General features: G+C 39.5%; 1 protein-coding gene across 1 annotated transcript in view; it reads right to left on the bottom strand.

The window, feature by feature from the left end:
• Positions 1–9,001: 9,001 nt before the first annotated feature.
• Positions 9,002–18,243, bottom strand: part of CUNH10orf53 (chromosome unknown C10orf53 homolog) — a 42,099-nt gene continuing 32,857 nt past the window's right edge. Inside the window, exons 2-3 of the mRNA XM_037056652.1 lie at positions 9,728–9,847; positions 9,002–9,066 (exon numbers count right to left, since the gene is read on the bottom strand). Coding sequence (XP_036912547.1) covers positions 9,002–9,066; positions 9,728–9,847 — 185 coding nt within the window. The remainder of the gene's footprint in view (positions 9,067–9,727; positions 9,848–18,243) is intronic.

Raw genomic sequence — 18,243 nt, 5'->3', positions numbered from 1 at the left:
CCTTTGAGGTCCTCTTCATTCTCCGAGTATTCAAATGTTCCAGTAGCTTACATTGGAAACTGATTTTTAAATATAGTTTTCTTATATATATATGGCCTTGCCACAAATATTTTTAATGTTTTTAAGGTGAATCCTTAAAAGGTGAACCAAAAGAGCAGGTATAGCCAGTGAGGCATCAGGCAGCAAGCCCAGAGAGGCCCTTAAAAATTTCCAATGTTTAAACATTTAAAAACTAGATGAAAAAAAACTTAGGGGTTCAAAATTTTATTTAAAAACCAATGAGTTGTTCTAAAAAGACACATTCTTTACATGTTCCAATAACAATAAAATTGGCATTTTATAAAAGTTAAAATTTTATTTAATTAAGTGGCATTTTTAAGAGGGTTAAAAGGTATATGAATGTCTATCTTTTGCCTTCAATTGAGAGTAACTTGTTGGAAACTGCCCTGCCTGGTTTCAGGAGCTGTAAACCTCCTATAGATAAGGATGAGTGAACAACCTCCAGAATGCAAGCCACAGAGACAAAGCTTGTCTCTGGTATTGAACACTGCCTTTACTTACTCCCCTGCCCCCAGTGCATGGTTGATAGTCAATGATGGGTACAACCCCTCGGGGGCAGGGGGGGGACCTAAGCCAGACATGATCATTTGGGAGTCCATCATGGAAGGACTCGGGGGGCTACAACAAAGAGGGAGTGATGGACCCTCGCTCCCCACCCTCCCCAGCTATTCTGACATAACCCAGCCCCATGTCCTCTGGGAGAAGTGCTTCCTGGCTTTAATCTACTTAAGCCTGAAAACCTGTGATCGGGAAGGCAGTGCAGCCCTTTGCCTGGCTAGAGCGGGATCTAAGGTGATCTGGCATAAGAAAGAATTCCTACCAATCTTGTGAAGCCTGCTTTGCTAAGAATGCTTTTAGTTAAATTATAAAGGCTTGGGCAGAACATAAGTTCGTAGGCTTTTAGCTGATAGACCCTGACTTAGAAAAGGCCCTAATGGTTTTTGTTTACTATCTACTGTTTACTGCCTGACAATGATTAATAAGTTGTACCTGAACTCCTGTGCAAAAAAACCAGTGAAAGCCTGTCTAGGCAAGGGAGTCTAGGCAATTCTCTCCCCTTGAGAGAGTTGCCAGGCCACTCCGAGTCAGTCCCCCCTTGAGGGATTAGCCAGGCCATCCCTTTTCCTTCACAGGACTCGGTAGTCTGTGTGAATTTGTCTCGTGTCTCATCCATGATGCTGCGGGCACTGTGAGCCAGTGCATGCATCAGTAAGCTGTATTTTCTCTTTCTCTGCAGGAAGACTTGTGCAAGGCTACATAGGCCAGAGGAAGGTAGAGTAGAAGGTTGTGGGCACATTTCTTTCTTTTCTCTCCCTTCCTTCCTTCTCTCTTTTTAGCTTTTTAAAATTATATTTTATTGATTATGCTATTGCAGTTGTCCCCATTTTCCTCCCTTTATCACCCTCCAGCCAGCACTCCTGACTCCCTCAGGCAATCCCCTCATCATTGCTCATATCTGTGGGTAATGCATATGTTCTTTGGCTACTCAGTTTCCTATACTGTACTTTATATGTCCAAGACTATTCTGTAATTACCTATTTCTACTCTTCATAACCTCACCTCTTCACCCATTCCCCCCCACACCCCTCCCACCTGGCAACCAGCAAAAACACTCTCTGGGACTTCCAGCCAAGGCGGAGGCATAGGTAGACACACTGTGCCTCCTTGCACAACCAAAAAAAGGACAACAACAAATTTAAAATAAAAAAACAACCAGAACCGACAGAAAATTGAACTGTATGGAAGTCTGACAACAAAGGAGTTAAAGAGGAAACATTCATCCAGATCAGTAGGAGAAGCAGAGATGTGCAGCCAGGTAGAGAGGACTCCCAGCAAGGCAGTGGTTGGAGGAGGGGTCAGACTAGGCAGCAGCTGGTGGAACAGGCAAGGTGGCAGCTGGTGGACTGGGCAGTCCCACATTCACGTGCAGATAAACTGGGAGGAACAACTAGGGAGCAAGGCAGACTGCACAATCCAGGGTTCCAGTACCAGGAAATAAGGCCTTAAAGTCTCTAAGTGGAAACACCTGTAGGGGTTGAGGCAGCAGTGGGAGAAACTCTCAGCTTCACAGGACAGTTCGTTGGAGAGACCCACAAGGTTCTAGAATGTACACAAATCCACTCATCAGGGAATCAGGACCAGAAGGGTTTAATTTGATTGTGGGTAGTCAGGGAAGTGACTGAAAGCCAGCAGAGAGCAGAGCAAGTGGCACTGTTCCCTCTCCAACCCATCCCCCACAAACAGCATCACAATGCAGCAAAGTCGGTTACCGTGCCCTGGTGAATACCTAAGGCTCTGCCCCTTACTATGTAACAGGCAGGCAGAGACAAAAAAAAATTACCCAAATGAAAGAACAGTGCAAAGCTCAAAAAAAAAAAATACAACTAAGCAACAAAGAGATAGCCAACCTATAAGATGCAAAGTTGAAACCACTGGTTTGCACAATACTCCAGGAACTCAGTGGGTACTTCAAAATCATAAAAAAGAGCCAGGCGGCAATGAAGGTCACATTATGTGAAATAAAGAAAAATCTACAGGAAACCAACAGTGATGGGAAGAAAACCAGGACTCAAATCAATGGTTTGTTGCAGAAAGAAGAAATAAGCATTCAACCAGAACAGAATTAAGAAAGAAACAAGAATTCAAAAAAATGAAGAGAGGTTCAGGAACCTCCAGAACATCTTTAAACATTTTTACATATGAATCATAAGGGTGCCAGGAGGAGAAGAGAAAGAGCAAGAAGTGGAAAACATATTTGAACAAATAATGAAGAAGGACTTCTCCAATCTGGCAAAGGAAATAGACTTCCAGGAAGTCCAGGAAGCTCAGAGTTTTAAAGAAGTTGGACCCAAGGAGGAACACACCAAGACACATCATAATAACATTAACCAAGATCAAAATGAAGGAGAGAATCTTAGAAGTAGCAAGAGATAAGGAGACAGTTACCTACAAAGGAGTTACCATAAGACTGTCAGCTGATTTCTCAAAAGAGACCTTACAGGCAAGAAGGGGCTGGAAAGAAGTATTCCAAGTCATGAAAGGCAAGGAGCTACATCCAAGATTACTCTATTCAGCAAAGCTTTCATTTAGAATAGAAGGGCAGACAAAGTTCTTCTCAGATAAAGTCAAATTAAAGAAGTTCATCATCACCCAGCCCTTACTATCTGAAATGTTAAAAGGACTTATCTAAGAAAAAGAAGATAAAAATTATGAACAGTAAAATGGCAACAAACTCACAGTTATTAACAACCACACCTAAAACAAAAACAAACTAAGCAAACAACTAGAGCAGGAACAGAATCACAGAAATGGAGATCACATGGAGGGTTACCAGTGGGGAGAGAGAAGGGGAGAGATGGGTAAAATGTACAGAGAGTAAGTAGAATAAATAGTAGGTAGAAATAGACAGGGGGTGGGTAAGAATAGTATAGGAAATGTAGAAGTCAGAGAACTTACATGTATGACCCATTGGCATAAACTAAAAGAGGTGAATGCGGGTGCGAAGGGTGTGCACGGCAGAGGGGGATAAAGGGGGGAAGTGAGACAACTGTAATAGCATAATTAATAAAATATATATATTTAAAATGCTGTCTATATCCATGATTCTGTCTCTGTTCTTCTTATTTGGTTAATTTTTTTTAAGATTCAACAGTAGATAGATAAGTATTTTCAGCAATTATTTTTTATATTTTTTATATTCTTTTTGTCAAATAAGTCTTTTTAACATTTCATATAAAATGCTTTGGTGATGATGAACTCTAGTTGTTTTTTTTTTTTTTTTTTTTTTTTTTTTTTTTTTTGTCTGGGAACCTCTTTATCTGCCTTTTGACTCTGAATGATAGCTGGGTAGAGCAATCTTGGTTATAGGTCCCTGCTTTTCATGACTTCCAATATTTCTTTCCAATTTCTTCTAGCCTGCAAAGTATCTTTTGAGAAATCAGCTGACAGTCTATGGGCACTCCCCTGTAGGTAATTAACTTTTTTCCTCTTGCTGCTTTTAAGATTCTCTTTTTATCTTTAACATTTGGCATTTTAATTATGATATGTTGTGGGGTAGAGCCCCAAACAAGATAGTTGTCCCAGGGGCTGCTTATACTAGCCTCAGTTTTTTGTATTCTTTTTTCTTAATGTTGTTCTGATTGGTTGTTTTCTGCTTCCTTATATTCCAAATCATTGATTTGATTCTCAGCTTCATCCACTCTACTGTTGTTTCCTGGTAAATTGTTCTTTCTTTCAATTAGTGTATCCTTCATTTCTGACTGGATCTTTTTTATGCTGCTGAGGTCCTCACTAAGTTCCTTGAGAATCCTTATAAACAGTGTTTTGAACTCTGCATGTAATAAATTGCTGAGCTCCATTTTGTTTAGTTTTTTTTTTTCTGGAGTTTTGATCTGTTCCTTTAGTTGGGCCATGTTTCTTTGTCTCTTCATTTTGGTAGCCTCCCTGTGTTTGTTTCTATGTTTTAGGTAGAGCTGCTTTGACTCTGTGTCTTGGTAGTGAGGCCTAATAAAGTAGGTGTTCTGTAGGGTCTAGTGGCACAGCCTCCTCTATCACTCAAGCTGGGTACTTGAGGTATGCCCTTCATGTGGGCTGAGTATACCCTCTGCTTGTAGTTGAGACTTGAGCACTGTTGGCAGATCAATGGGAGAGATCTATCTAGGGCATTTAGCTACAAGTATTGGCTGTGACCACTTACCACCAACCTCTATGCTCCATGGTCAAGGTGGTGGTGCTAGGACGTGGTCTGTAGCTGTCCACTGGGTACGCTGGCCCTGGCATTTCTGCGTACGCTGGCCCTGGGTGGTGCAGGTCAAGGTCAGCCCCCATCTATGTTTTTCCCAGATCTACCCTGCCTGAGCTATAAAGCAATCTGAGATGGCTGCTACTTGGGCTGGGCTTAGGGATTCCCAAGCAAAGCCAAACTGTGAATCTGGGCTGGTGCTGCTAGTTCTGGGCCTGAGGCTCACTGAGACCAGCTGTTACTTGTTTGAGAGGATTTAGGAAGTTGTGCACTATGAGCCAAGACCAGCCATTCATATGGAAATGCAGTGTGTCATTGGTAAGCTGGGTTGGGTAGAGTCTCTGGGGATCTCCATGGCAGGTCAAACAGTAGTAGCTAGGTTGATGGAGACTTAGATATAGTACCAGCTTGCTGGCTCTTTTTCTCTGTGAGGGGAGGGTTTAGAAAAGTGTCAATGGCCTGTGGTCACCTTGATGCCAAACACTTTGATTTCTCCCAGTATGTTACTGGTGCCTTTCAAGCTGCTACCCCAGTGCTGGAGCTCAGAAGGAGTGAGTCTGAGTAGATAAGTGTATATGTGGGTTCTTTAAGAGGAACTACTTGGGGCTCTAGAAGTTTCTTCCACTGACTCAATCCCTGCTGGTTTTGCAGCCAGAAGTTGTGTAGACTTATCTTCCTGGCACTGGAACCCTGGTCTTGGGGGACTGGTGTGTGGCTGGGACTTCTTGCTCCTGAGATATCTCTCCCGAATTTTTATCCATCACATGCGGGTGTGGGACCAGCCCATTCCACTTCTATGCTTTTCCTACCAGTCTGTATGGATGTGGTTTCTTTAATTCCGTAGTTGTCAGACTTCCATTAAACTCAATTTCTGATGGTTCTGAGTGCTGGTTGTTCTATGTCTCAGTTGTAATTTTGATGTGGTTGTGTGAGAAGGTGAGCCATGTCTGCCTATACCACCATCTTGACCAGAAGTGGTACATTTCTTTAGACTCAGAAATTATTACCTTGTTTATTTACAAATTTCTTTTAAAAATTTGTTGTTAAAGAATAACAATTATTATAAGAACAGTTGTCCTTACAACTGTTATATAAGAACAGTTGTTATAAGAATGGTTGTATCCATTTCCTCCCACCCCTCCCCTGCCCCACCCACTCCCACCTGCTATCCCCTATCCTACCCTCTTTGGTTTTGTCCATGTGTCTTCTATGTATGTTCCTTGATGACCCTTCCCCTTTTTCCCATTATCCCCACCCCCTCCTCCCTGGTTACTATAATTCTGTTCTTTATTTCAATGTCTCTGTTTATATTTTGCATTTTCAAAGAGAAAGCTCTTCCTACTCTATGACAGAGAAGGGTTAGGTCATATAGACAGATAATCACAAAGTCAAATTCCAGTTTTACTCTAGGCTTAATTGATTTTATTTTAAATGTTTATTTGAAAAATATCACCCCCATGCAAGTAAAAATCAATTCCATGACTGAAAACACATACAGTATGGAAGAAATGAGAGTCCTGCAGTCCTCCTCCCTTTACCCATCCCACCCACATCTCTAAGCCATCACCCTGAGGTAACCCTGTAACTTTTTCAAGTAATGAGGATGTATAATCAAACACTATTTAACTTTGATTTAAACTGGAACACAATGTCCTGAATACAGCATCTGCCAGAAGCGTTATGCACTCTGATCTTTCTTAGAATCCATGTGCAATCTCATCTCATCTGTCCTTCTGCTCTGTTCTTGGAGGGAAGAAGAGTAGGCCTGGTGGAAGTGGGAAGCTTCCCTGAGGGCAACAAATGCAGGCTGAGGGGGTCTGTGCAGGAGGAGGGCAGGGCGGCTGTCATGGGGAGTACTTTTGCCAGTTCATCATTCATGTCCCGGAGTCTAAGGAGGGTTCACTGTCTTTGGAGCTGAAGTTATAGTACCAACTGCAGATTTGAAAGCTTGCAATTTTATTTCTCAGCAGATAAAATTTTGGCAGTGAAAGTAGGAATCACTGTTAAAATAGGAAGAAATTTCCTGATATCAGATAGACTTCTTAGACAGTCACAGTAAAGAGCTCAACGTAAAAATCTTAAGTTAAAAAAAGATAATTTGGTACATACAACATGATCCCAAATTGGTGATATTAACTTCTACATATTTATCTCTTTGTATATATTTAGATATAGTAAATAGAAAAACCCAAATTGAAATGCAGCAAAATATTATCAAATTTATACTTTATTCTTACCTTATTTTTACAATTTACTGTAATAAAAATACATTTCTTTTGTAGTAAATGTTTATATGAAAACAAAGATAGAAGGCTACATTGATAATTTACTGGCCTTTGAGAAAAGGAGATTAATTCTAGGGTCACTAAAGATGTGTGAAAACTGGCACCAGACACAAGGGAGGAGAATTTTTTTAGCCTCAGGTTCCCAGTAAGGATGATTAAATATTTCCAAACCATCCTAAGTTATTCCTTATCTCCGACTGAAGTCTGGTAAGTGAAGTTTGTGCTGAAAATGAAAATCATATCCCTATTTTATCACATGTGAGAAAGAACAAGTATTTTCATCAAGTTATAGATGCCTTTCAAGTTTGGGGAGGAGGCAGAGGGTCTGAGTCTGCCTGCAGCAATGGAAAGGATAGTTCCCCAGGTTCTGGAAAGCCACAGGAAGTAGGGTTGTCACTCCCCTAAGGGGTACAAGCTCAGAGCCAGTAGCCACCTTATGAAACTCTGAAAGCCCTTCTTTTAACACTAGCCGAGTCTTCCATGCATCTTCTCAAAGGTATGATTCTTTCTTCCCACAATTTCACATTTAATGTCATTACATTAATATCTGCATTTCTCCTCTCTTTTTACTGTATAGTGAAGAATATATGCTGTAATGTGGTACATAGACCTGAAAGTAAAAAGAGCATCATTTTGACATGGCTGGGTTTTATACTGACCATCACTAAAACCCTTCTTTAACTCCATGTCTTTGCCTTCAGGGGGACAAGAGAGACACTTGACCCTTCTGCCCTGGCTTCTTTTGGGCCCCTTTCTGAACAGCATGTTGCACTGGCCAATGCAAAATAAGACAGACAATTTTCTTGTTTTCAAAAAGGATACCTGATAATTTGAATTCAAGTAATTGTCTATTAGTATTTTAAATAGTATTCCATTGGGAACAAGATATAAATGTGTAGATTAGCCAGATTTCCAAATATTGACATTAACTTTGGTTCAGTTTTTCTTTCCTTTAATTTTTATTTCTTCTTTTCATTTTTATTTTAATAGCTGTTCAAATAGTTGTCTGTCTTTTACTCCAATCCCAGCCCACCCACTCATCCCTCCCCATCTCCCTGCCATTTCCACACCCCCTAGTTTTTGTCCATGTGTCCTTTATACCAGTTTCTGTAAACCCTTCCCCGTTTCCCCCATTCCCTCCCCTCTCCCCTCTGGTCACTGTCAGTCTGTTCTCTATTTCAGTGTCTTTGGTTATATTTTGCTTCTTTGTTCATTTTGTTGATTAGGATCCTGTTAAAGGTGAGATCATATGGTATTTGTTTTTCACCGCCTGGCTTATTTCGTTTAGCATAATGCTTTCCAGTTCCATTCATGCTGTGGCAAAGGGCAAGAGCTCCTTCTTTCTTTCTGCTGTGTAGAATTCCACTGTGTAAATGTACCACAGTTTTTGGATTCATTCATTTACTGCTGGGCACCTAGGTTGCTTCCAGCACTTGGCTATTGTAAATTGTGCTGCTATGAACATTAGGGTGCATAGATTCTTTTGGTTCAGTTTTTCAAAGGCCACTGTTTTCCCTTTCTGCTCATCTTCAATTTTACCTATTCGTAGCTCTTTGCTAACAATAAAATGAAATCTCAGATGCTTCTGGCAGCTATGCGTTATTAATAAGAGATGGAGCTTTGTTATTAGGTTGCACTTTATTATTTCCTTCAGCTCAACATGTACCTGATATTGGAGGGCCCTCCCTATGGATTTAGGTGGAAAGAAACTGTAAATGATGAGGTTGCAAACGATGAGGTTGCATTGTTTCTGTGGGTCCCATTTTCTTGCTGTTGGGTGAGAAATTTTATACTGTGTAAGCTGAAGGACAGACTGGTGTTGCCTTGTTCTGACTGTGGAGCCTGCTTTGTTTGCATCACTGAACCACGAAGGCAGTTGCTGTTCTTTTGACTTGAGATGCCTGTTCCAACGAGATCAGTAGGCATTTAGCACAGCTACTCTGGCCTGTTGGCACAGAGGGTCTAGTTTACCATCACCTCCTAGGGAAATAAATAAAATTTTCTTGTGGCCAGCTTTACATACAATTCAATGCCAAATAAGACACACATATGGCTTCCACTTGGGTGAATGTTTTCAAAGAGCACAGGCATGTTAATGATTAACTAGCCTTTAATAGAGTATTAGTAGATTGCAAAAGCTTTACTTCTGAGCAGCATGAGGCATGCCTGGTGCCAAGCCTGCTAGGCCAGCAACTCACCAGGGCAAAGAAATCCTTAGAATGTTGCAGATGGCACCATATACTACTGGAATACCAACTCTGTCTTATGAAGCTAGATGGGCTAATCAAATGAAACAAAAACTGTTTTGAAGGCAGCCAATAATAAAACACATTAAAATGCAAAATCGCCCTAAACCTATTATCCCTAAATTCCCATCATATCATTTAAAGTCTAGAACTCAAACTTCATTTTCTGTCACTTTTCTGTTCCCAGCGTTTTGGGAAGAAGCCTAGAGCATTAAGTACTTTACCGTGTGTAATTTAGGATGTGCCCATTCACATGTTGCAAAACACAGGGCTTTAAGTAAGAATTTAAGATTCAGAAAGAGACCAAATTGGAATCTGGACATGACACACTGACCCCTTCAACTAGAAACTGAGGACACTTGAGAGAAAGCAAAATCCAGGTAGGAAGGCTCTACCAAATTCCAAGTCTTTGATGTTGCAGTGGAAGACAACTTCTTCATTCACCTTGATTTCTACCACATTCCAGTCTTCTATCTTCTCTAGAATGACCTCATGTCCATCGTCAGCCAGCACAGCTGGAAAAGATAGAAACGGATATGAGTGACAGTGGAGCAGACTCTCTATATTTTTTAAATTTTATTTTTTGTGGTTGTTATTTTATTTTCCAAGTAATATGGATTAAAAATATTTACACATCTACTTTTAAGTTCACAGTTTAGCACTCTTGTTTGTATGGCTTTAAAAGTTATAGCAACTTTTATAGCAACTTATATAGAGTCTTCCTGCTATAACGTTTAAAGGCTCTATATTAATATGATATGCAGATGTCTTTGTGGATGACAGCAGCTGTATTGCTCTCCAGTTGCTCATGACAGCAATTCAACTGCCCTGGTGGGCACCAACCTGGTGCTGGCCTCCATGCGCCCTCACTCTTGCTGAGAAACATAGCCAGAGACCTAGCATTTCAAGATTGGTTTCAATTTGCTCCAGACCCATGATCTGTGAAAATATGAGCTTTCTCTAGAAAGAGTTTGACATTTTTCTTATAGAGACAATATTCAATGTTGTAGGGAATTTGTGAAACGGGGTAACTTCTTACCCTGCTGATGAAAATATAAATTGGTCACCTTTCTGGAGGGCAATTTGACAGTACATGAAAATACTCTTAGAAGATTCAAAAAATTTGAATTAAAAAATGATTCTAATGTCTGTCCCAGGAAATTTCACTTATAAGAAAGCTTCCTAAGGAAAAAATCTAAAATATAGGCAGATTTTTTTAGAATAATATATTTCATTCTGTAGTTTTATAATAGAAAAATACTGTGAATAACTTATATGCCCAATACGAAGAGGATGATCAAGTAAATAGTAGTCAGTCCATATGATGAGATTTTAATTGGATATTTCAAAAAGCATTTATGAATTTTTTTTAAAGATTTTATTTATTTATTTATTTATCTTTAGAGGGGAAGGAGAGAGGGAGAGAAACATCAATGTATGGTTGCCTTTTGTGCATCCCCTGCTGGGAGTTGGCCTGCAGGGAACCAGCCTGCAACCTAGGAATATGCCCTGACTGGGAATCAAATCCCGATCCTCTGGTTCGCAGGCCTGTGCTCAATCCACTGAGCTACACCAGCCAGGGCTTTATGAATTTTTAATAGCAAGAAAAATATAATAAGCAAAAATCAGACTAAAAATAAAATATATATTCAATATTAATTAAAATATGCATGTGTAATAGAAAAGAAAGAAAATGCTCAGTGATAATCTCTCTGTGGTGATTATAACAAAATTTTTTCTCTTTATTCTTTCATCTTTTTCCAGACTTTTCTATAATTAGAAAAAAATGTTTTTAAGAAAGATAATGAACTCAAGCTTTTAAAAAATTATTTTATTGTTGTTTAATTACAGTTGTCTGCATTTACCACCACCCCCCACTTCCAACAACCCCCACCCCAGCCAAACCCACTTCCCTCCCTTGCTTCTATCAATCCCCTTGGTTTTGTCCATGTGTCCTTTATAGTTGTTCCTGAAAACCCTTTCCCCCATTATCCATTCCCACCTCCCCTCTGGTCACTGTCAGCCTGTTCTCAATTTCAATGACTCTGATTATATTTTGCTTGCTTGTTTATCCTGTTGATTAGGTTCCACTTAATGGTGAGGTCATATGGTATTTGTCTTTCACCACCTGGCTTATTTCACTTAGCATGATGCTCTCCAGTTCCATCCATGCTGTTGCAAAGGGTAGGAGCTCCTTTCTTTCTGCTGCACAGTATTCTATTGTGTAAATGTACCACACTTTTTTATTCACTCATTTACTGATGGGCCCTTAGGCTGCTCTCAGCACTTGGCTATTGTAAATTGTGCTGCTATGAACACTGTGGTACATAGGTTCTTTTAGATTGGTGTTTCACGGTTCTTAGGATAAAATCCTAGGTGTGGAATTGCTGGGTCAAAAGGCAGTTTTTAGTTTTCTGAGCAAATTCCATATTTTCCACAGTGGCTACGCCAGTCTGCATTTCCACCAACAGTGCACTAAGGTTCCCCTTTCTCCACCTCCTCTCCAACACTTGTTTGTTGCTTTGCTTATAATGGCCATTCTGACCAGTGTGAAGTGGTATCTCATTGTGGTTTTCATTTGTATCTCTCTGATAACTAGGAATATTGAGCATCTTTTGTGTCTCTGGGTCTTCTGTATGTTCTCCTTGGAGAAGTGTCTGTTCAAGTCCTTTGCCCATTTTTTAGTTGGGTTGCTTGTCTTCTTAGAGTGAACTCAACTTTTATTCTCACATTTGGAAACTGTATTTTGGTTATCACATTGCATGGCTCCTCTCTTAGAGATCGGCTACAGAAAAATTGTTAGGTTTATTTTCTATTGGAAAAATGCAAGAGTATATGGGCTTAGGAGAAATTATGTGCATTGAGCAGCCTAAAGCTCTCCTTTTTCCAACTTGTGTCTCTCTAACTTTCTTGATGTGTTCACCTCTAACATTGGATGTAGAGTTGATGTGCTAAAGCACCTCCCTAGGCAGTTTTCATGTATTGGTAAATTTTTGGTTAGGATGGAAAGAGAAATCAGATGGGAACATGTTTTTCAATTTTTAGCATTTCAATCAGTCTTATGTGGAGAAAAGCAAATGGTTATCAGTTAATTGCATTTAATTACAGAGACAATTGCCTTTTCAAAATGTTGGCATGTCCACTTCATCTTTCAATCAGTTTAAGAACATCAAACCCCAACTGTGAACATTTTAATTGCGTGATTTTAATTTCACTTCTGGAAAGAAACTTCAGAAAGTAACTCAGCGAGGATCTCCATTAACAAGATAGCACTCCTTGGGCACCCAGTGGTGTCCCTAATTGACTTTACTTATGTCAGCTAACACCAGTCTCTACAGAACACCTGCATCCTTTCCTTTGACAAATTTATGTTATTGTATCCCATTTAAATGTCTTGTTCTTAGACATCTTTGGAGGGAAACACTGGGCATGGACAGGTGACTTGTTTAAATGAAGCAGACCACCCAGTTTGGAGTGGCCCATGGTTCACCTAGGAAGCATAAATCTCTATAGGCAGGAATTTCTAGGAACAAACAGCACCCTCTCCAGAGAGGGGAGGTGTAGCTAGAAGTGGGAAAGCTCCAAGTGGGTAGAGAGGAGGTAATGCAGCCTCCATGACCTTGGATATCCTTGTCTTAAGATGTTCCCGGGAAATGTAGTTTAATATGATAGGGGAAAAAAAGCATGACCAAAACAGCTTCTCTACTCTCCCTTTACACCCCATCTCTGGGGACTAGGTGGTAAGGCCTGAGATCTCTGGAAAGGAGGGTGCAGGTACTGTCTAGGGCTGGTCACAATTAATGCAGTGTAAGTGAGGCAGGGCTCTGTAGGAGACTCCAGGAAGGTATGTGCTGTATAGTTGCCCTGACCCTTTCCTCCAGGGCCCCATCTGATCAAGCCTCATGCAGCATGTGAGTTTGGGATTTGTTTTATGTGAATAGCAGAACTCTTTCATAGCAAGGTATACCTAAAAAATCAGATTAGATCCATCAAATAGTCAGCCTGCCCTGTGGAAGTAGGGGTGCCAAATAATGGGGGTCTGCCTGAGCCATTGAACTCCACCAAGATGAAAGTGGAACAAGTTATTTGTTCCTCTTAAGGGAACAAATAACTCCTCACTTTGCCTTTGAAAAACATGGGCTCTTGGGTCCTTCAAGCGTATCTGTCTTCCTCACTGACCACAACGCTCCCGTGTTTCCCTAGGTGCCAGGTGTTAATAAAGCTCAGTAAATAAACAAGCTCATAACATCATTGGGCACCTCCAATGACACCTTTGGACCCTGAGTGACCTAAGTCTGATTGTTATTAAAGTGATAAGCCACCTCAAATTCTAGATTGTATATCACCCTCAGGATGCCCATCCCTTCTCATCAGCTGTGTTGAGCCCAGCAGTAGGGTGGCCAGTGCAGGCTTAAGGGATCAAATTCGAAGAAACACTGGAATTCCTGCAGCTCATCCAAATGCCAACGTCTCTACATGGAAGACCCATTTGTTCCTATGAGCTGCCATAAGATTGTCTCTTCAAAGAAAGGTCAGATAAATATACTCTATGCAACAAAGTCTTTGCAAAGGCAGTGGCTAAATTCCAGCATAAATCAACCAGAAGCTGTAAGGCCACCCACAGAATGCCTGCTTCTTTGAAGTGGCACCTCATTTTTCTAGTGGGATTTGGGTAAACTGAAGGGACAAAGGAAAGCCTCCGTCTTCTCAGTGCTAGGAGAAATATGCACCATCTGTGAATGATTTAAATGCTGCTGGTTAGGAAGTCAAAGCACACAGACAGGCAAGCACTTCCTCCTTTTCTGCTTTGTACAGATGTAAGGCGGTGACCAATGTATGTAGCTAATGCACAGCTAGGTATGGAGACTGTCAAACAGAGCATCCTAACTAAATAAGGCAGACTCTATTCTTATGGGTCAGTTTCCATTCCTTCTAATTCCCTTTTGTGGGTCATTTGGAAGACTTAAGTTAAAGGAGGCCAGGAACAACATGGCCAGGGGAATTACTTAGAACTTTTTGTTAAGCATTAGTTTAGTTTAATAAGTATTGAGGACATAGTAGAGACATTTTTGTTAAGCAACTATAATTCATGGATAATGAAGAAAGAATAAAAGTGTTCAGATTGCTTGAGGCACAGTAAATTCAGAGAAGATTAAACATATTTTCAAAACCAGCATGGCTTCGGGAAATGATAAAGAGCTATGATTGAAAAAAAAAACCCCACGGAGTTCAGATGCAGGTTTTTAAAGATGAGATGTATCTGAAAATGCACCACTCTCTGTTTGGTGTGATGATATTATTTGGTCTACAGTGGTATGGAAGTGTGGAACAGAGAGGGTAAAGCATATGTTCCCTGCTTTGCTTCTCTTAACACTCAGGCATTTGTCACGAGCCCTCAGTAAATGTTGGCTGCCAGTATAATATAAATTATTATTCAGGAATATACAAGGCTAACTTTAAAAATCAACCACCTACTGATTACTCAAGACTCCTTCAACCATAAAAATTCTCCCCTTGATCTCAAAATATTCCTCTCCTCCTCTATGGTGGGAGGAGCTGCCTATGCTCTTTGCTTGCTTTGCCCACTCCTTTACCTCCTGCACTTACAGCCTACTTTTCCCTGAACCTGTGTTCTCAGAGGTGAAGGACCATCAGCACAGTTGAGGGCTCACCCAGTTCTTTCTTACACCTCAGGAGATGGATGCTCTCTGACCCATCTCCTTTATTGCTTTAAAACAATTTTACTCTAAAATTTTATCAGATAATAAATGCAATGTAGACACATGATATTTTTTAGTTAAATTTTTTTATTGTTGTATAAGTACAGTTGTTTCCATATTCCCTCTACCACTCCCCGCCTCACTGCCCATCTCTACCTCCCATCCTTGATTCTATCTGCCTTTGGCTTTGTCCATGTGTCCTTTATACATGCTCCTTAACAACTGCTCCCCTTATTTCCCACATTATCTGCTCCCTGGCCCCTCTGGTTACTGTCAGTTCGTTCTTTATTTCAATATCTCTGGTTATATTTTGCTTGTTTGTTTTGTTGCTTAGTTTCCACTTATAAAAATCCTTAAAAATTATAGGAATTCACAAAAAATTTTAAATCACTCATAATTCTTCTTCCTCCCTTTCCTTTGTCATTTTCAGTGTAAGTGGGATCACAGTGTGCATAAAATTCAGGAACATGCTTTATTCCGTTAACATCATGTCATGAGAATTTAGCTCTATCAATATACATAGCGCTGCTGCATTGCATTTCTTTTTTTTTTCAATTTTTTTATTTAATTATTTTTAAAGTACAGTTTTCAGTCTATTACTCCCATCCCATCCCACCCCCCATCCTCCCCCCTCCCTGCCATTTCCACCTTTCTCAGTTGTTGTCCATGTATCCTTTATATAGGTTCCTCTAAATCCCTCCCTTATTTCCCCTGAAATTCCCTCCCCTCTCCCCTCTGGTCACTGTCAGCCTGTTCTCTATTTCAGTGTCTTTGGTTATATTTTGCTTGCTTATTTGTTTTGTTGTTTAGCTTCCTGTTAGAGGTGAGATCATATGGTATTTGTCCTTCAACACCTGGCTTATTTCACTCAGCATAATGCTTTCCAGTTCCATCCATGTTGTTGCAAAAGGTAGGAGCCCCTTCTTTCTTTCTGCTGCATAAAATTCCATTGTGTATATGTACCATAGTTTTTTGATCCATTCATTTACTGATGGGCACCTAGGTTGCTTCCAACTCTTGGCTATTGTAAATTGTGCTGCTATGAACATTGGGGTGCATAGGTTCGTTGGGATTGGTGTTTTAGGGTTCTTAGGATTGCATTGCATTTCATGTGAAAGATGTACTGTAAAATTTACTCAGCCATTTTCTAGTTGTTTCTAGTTTTTCAGTGTAACCAAGAAATGTGGAGGGAGAGTCTCCATGTAAATTTCCAAGTCTCTGTGTGTATGTGGGTGTGTATGTGAGCAATTGAGAAATGGCATAGCTGAATTCTACGACATATAATTAAATTTTAAAACACTGACAAGTTGTCCTCCAAAGTTACTGTGTCAGTTTACCCTCCCATCATAAGACTTTGAGAACACTTTTTTTCTAGGTCCTTCATCAACAATAAATTCATCTTTTTCTAAAGAAAGCTCCTACTTAACGGTTTGGTGCCTATTTCCTTTTAGTGCCTGGAAATTCTCATTTCACTTGCTTCCTTTGCCTTCAGGTTCTCTCTTATCTCTGCACCCCTCTGAGAAACCATTACCAATGTCCTGCTGTCTGCCTGGTTCTATTTTTCCTCCTTCTCTGCACTCTCACCTCCTCAGATTCTAGCATTTGGCTCCATGTAGGTTCATTTTAATAAATATTTATCAGTTCCAAAGATATACCAGGCACAGTTCCAGACATTGGGACACAGCAGAGAACAAAACAGTTAAGAAGCCCTATTCCCTTAGAGATCAATAGTAATACATTCTTAGTAGGAGGTTTTAACACACTACTGACATCAATGGAGAGATATTCCAGGCAGGAAATCAACAAGGAAATAGCAGCCTTAAATGACCTAACAAATCAAATAGACTTAACTTATATTTTCAGAGCATTTCATCTCAAAGCAGCAGAATATACATTCTTTTCAAATGCACATGGAACGTTTTTGAGGATAGACCACAAGTTGCAGTAAATTTAAGAGGATTGACACATCAAACATCTTCTTTGACCATAATGGTAAGAAACTGGAAATCAATTACAAGAAAAAAATTTAAAAACACACAAACACATGGAAGCTATGTAACATGTTGCTAAACAATTAATGAGTTACCAATGAGATCAAGGAAGAAATCAAAAGATATCTGGAAACAAATGAAATTGAGAATACAACAACCCCAAATCTATAGGACACAGTGAAAGCAACCCTCATAGGGAAATTCATAGTATTATAGGACTATCTTAAGAAACTAGAAAAATCGCAAATGAATCTAATCGCAAGGAAATAGAAAAAGAAAACCATACAAATCCCAAAGTGAATAGAAGAAAGGGAATAAAGATCGGAGTTAAAATAAAGTCTAAAAAAATACAAAAATTCAACGAAACCAAGATCTGGTTCTTTGAAATCATAAATAAGATCAACAAACATTTAACCACACTCACCAAGAAAAAAACGAGGAACCAAGTAAATAAAACCAGAAATTAAAAAGGATAAGTAACAACTGACATCAAAGAAATACACGGGTTCTAAGAAAATAATATACGCAATTATATGCCAACAAATGGACAACCTGGATCAAATGGATAAATTACTACAAACATAAAATCTTCTAATACTGACTCGAGAGAAATCAGAAAACCTTAGCAGCCTGATTGTAATTAATGAAATCAAAATGAGAATCAAAAGTCCTGGCCTGGACAACTTCACAGGTGAATGTTTATCAAACATTCAAAGAACTAACAACCATCCTTCTCAAACTATTTCAAAAAATTCAAGAGAGAAAAGACTCCCAAGCTCATTTTACAAGGCCAGCATTATCCTAATTCTAAAACCACACAAAAGCACTACAAAGAAAGAAAATTATAAGCCAACATCCCTGGTAAACATAGATGAAAAAATCCTCAACAAAATATTACCAAACCAAATACAGCAATATATTAAGAAGATCATACACTATGATCAAGTGGAGTTTTTTCTTGGGATGCAAAGTGTGTACAATATGTGCAAATCAATTAACCATGTAAAAAAAGAAAAGATAAAAATCACACCATCATATCAATAGATACAGAAATAGTATTTGATTAAATCCAGCATTCATTTATGATAACAACTCTTAGCAAAGTGGGAATAGAAAGAACACAACTCAACATAATAAAGACCATATATGACAAACCCACAACTAACATTATACTGAAAGGGAAAAATCTAAAATCAGTTG

The sequence above is a fragment of the Sturnira hondurensis genome, unplaced genomic scaffold (assembly GCF_014824575.4).
Source record: "Sturnira hondurensis isolate 20B ecotype Veracruz unplaced genomic scaffold, ASM1482457v3 Scaffold0009125, whole genome shotgun sequence".
Lineage (NCBI taxonomy): Eukaryota > Metazoa > Chordata > Mammalia > Chiroptera > Phyllostomidae > Sturnira > Sturnira hondurensis.
Note: the sequence above shows the minus strand (reverse complement) of the source record. Positions and strands in the feature narration are given on the sequence as shown.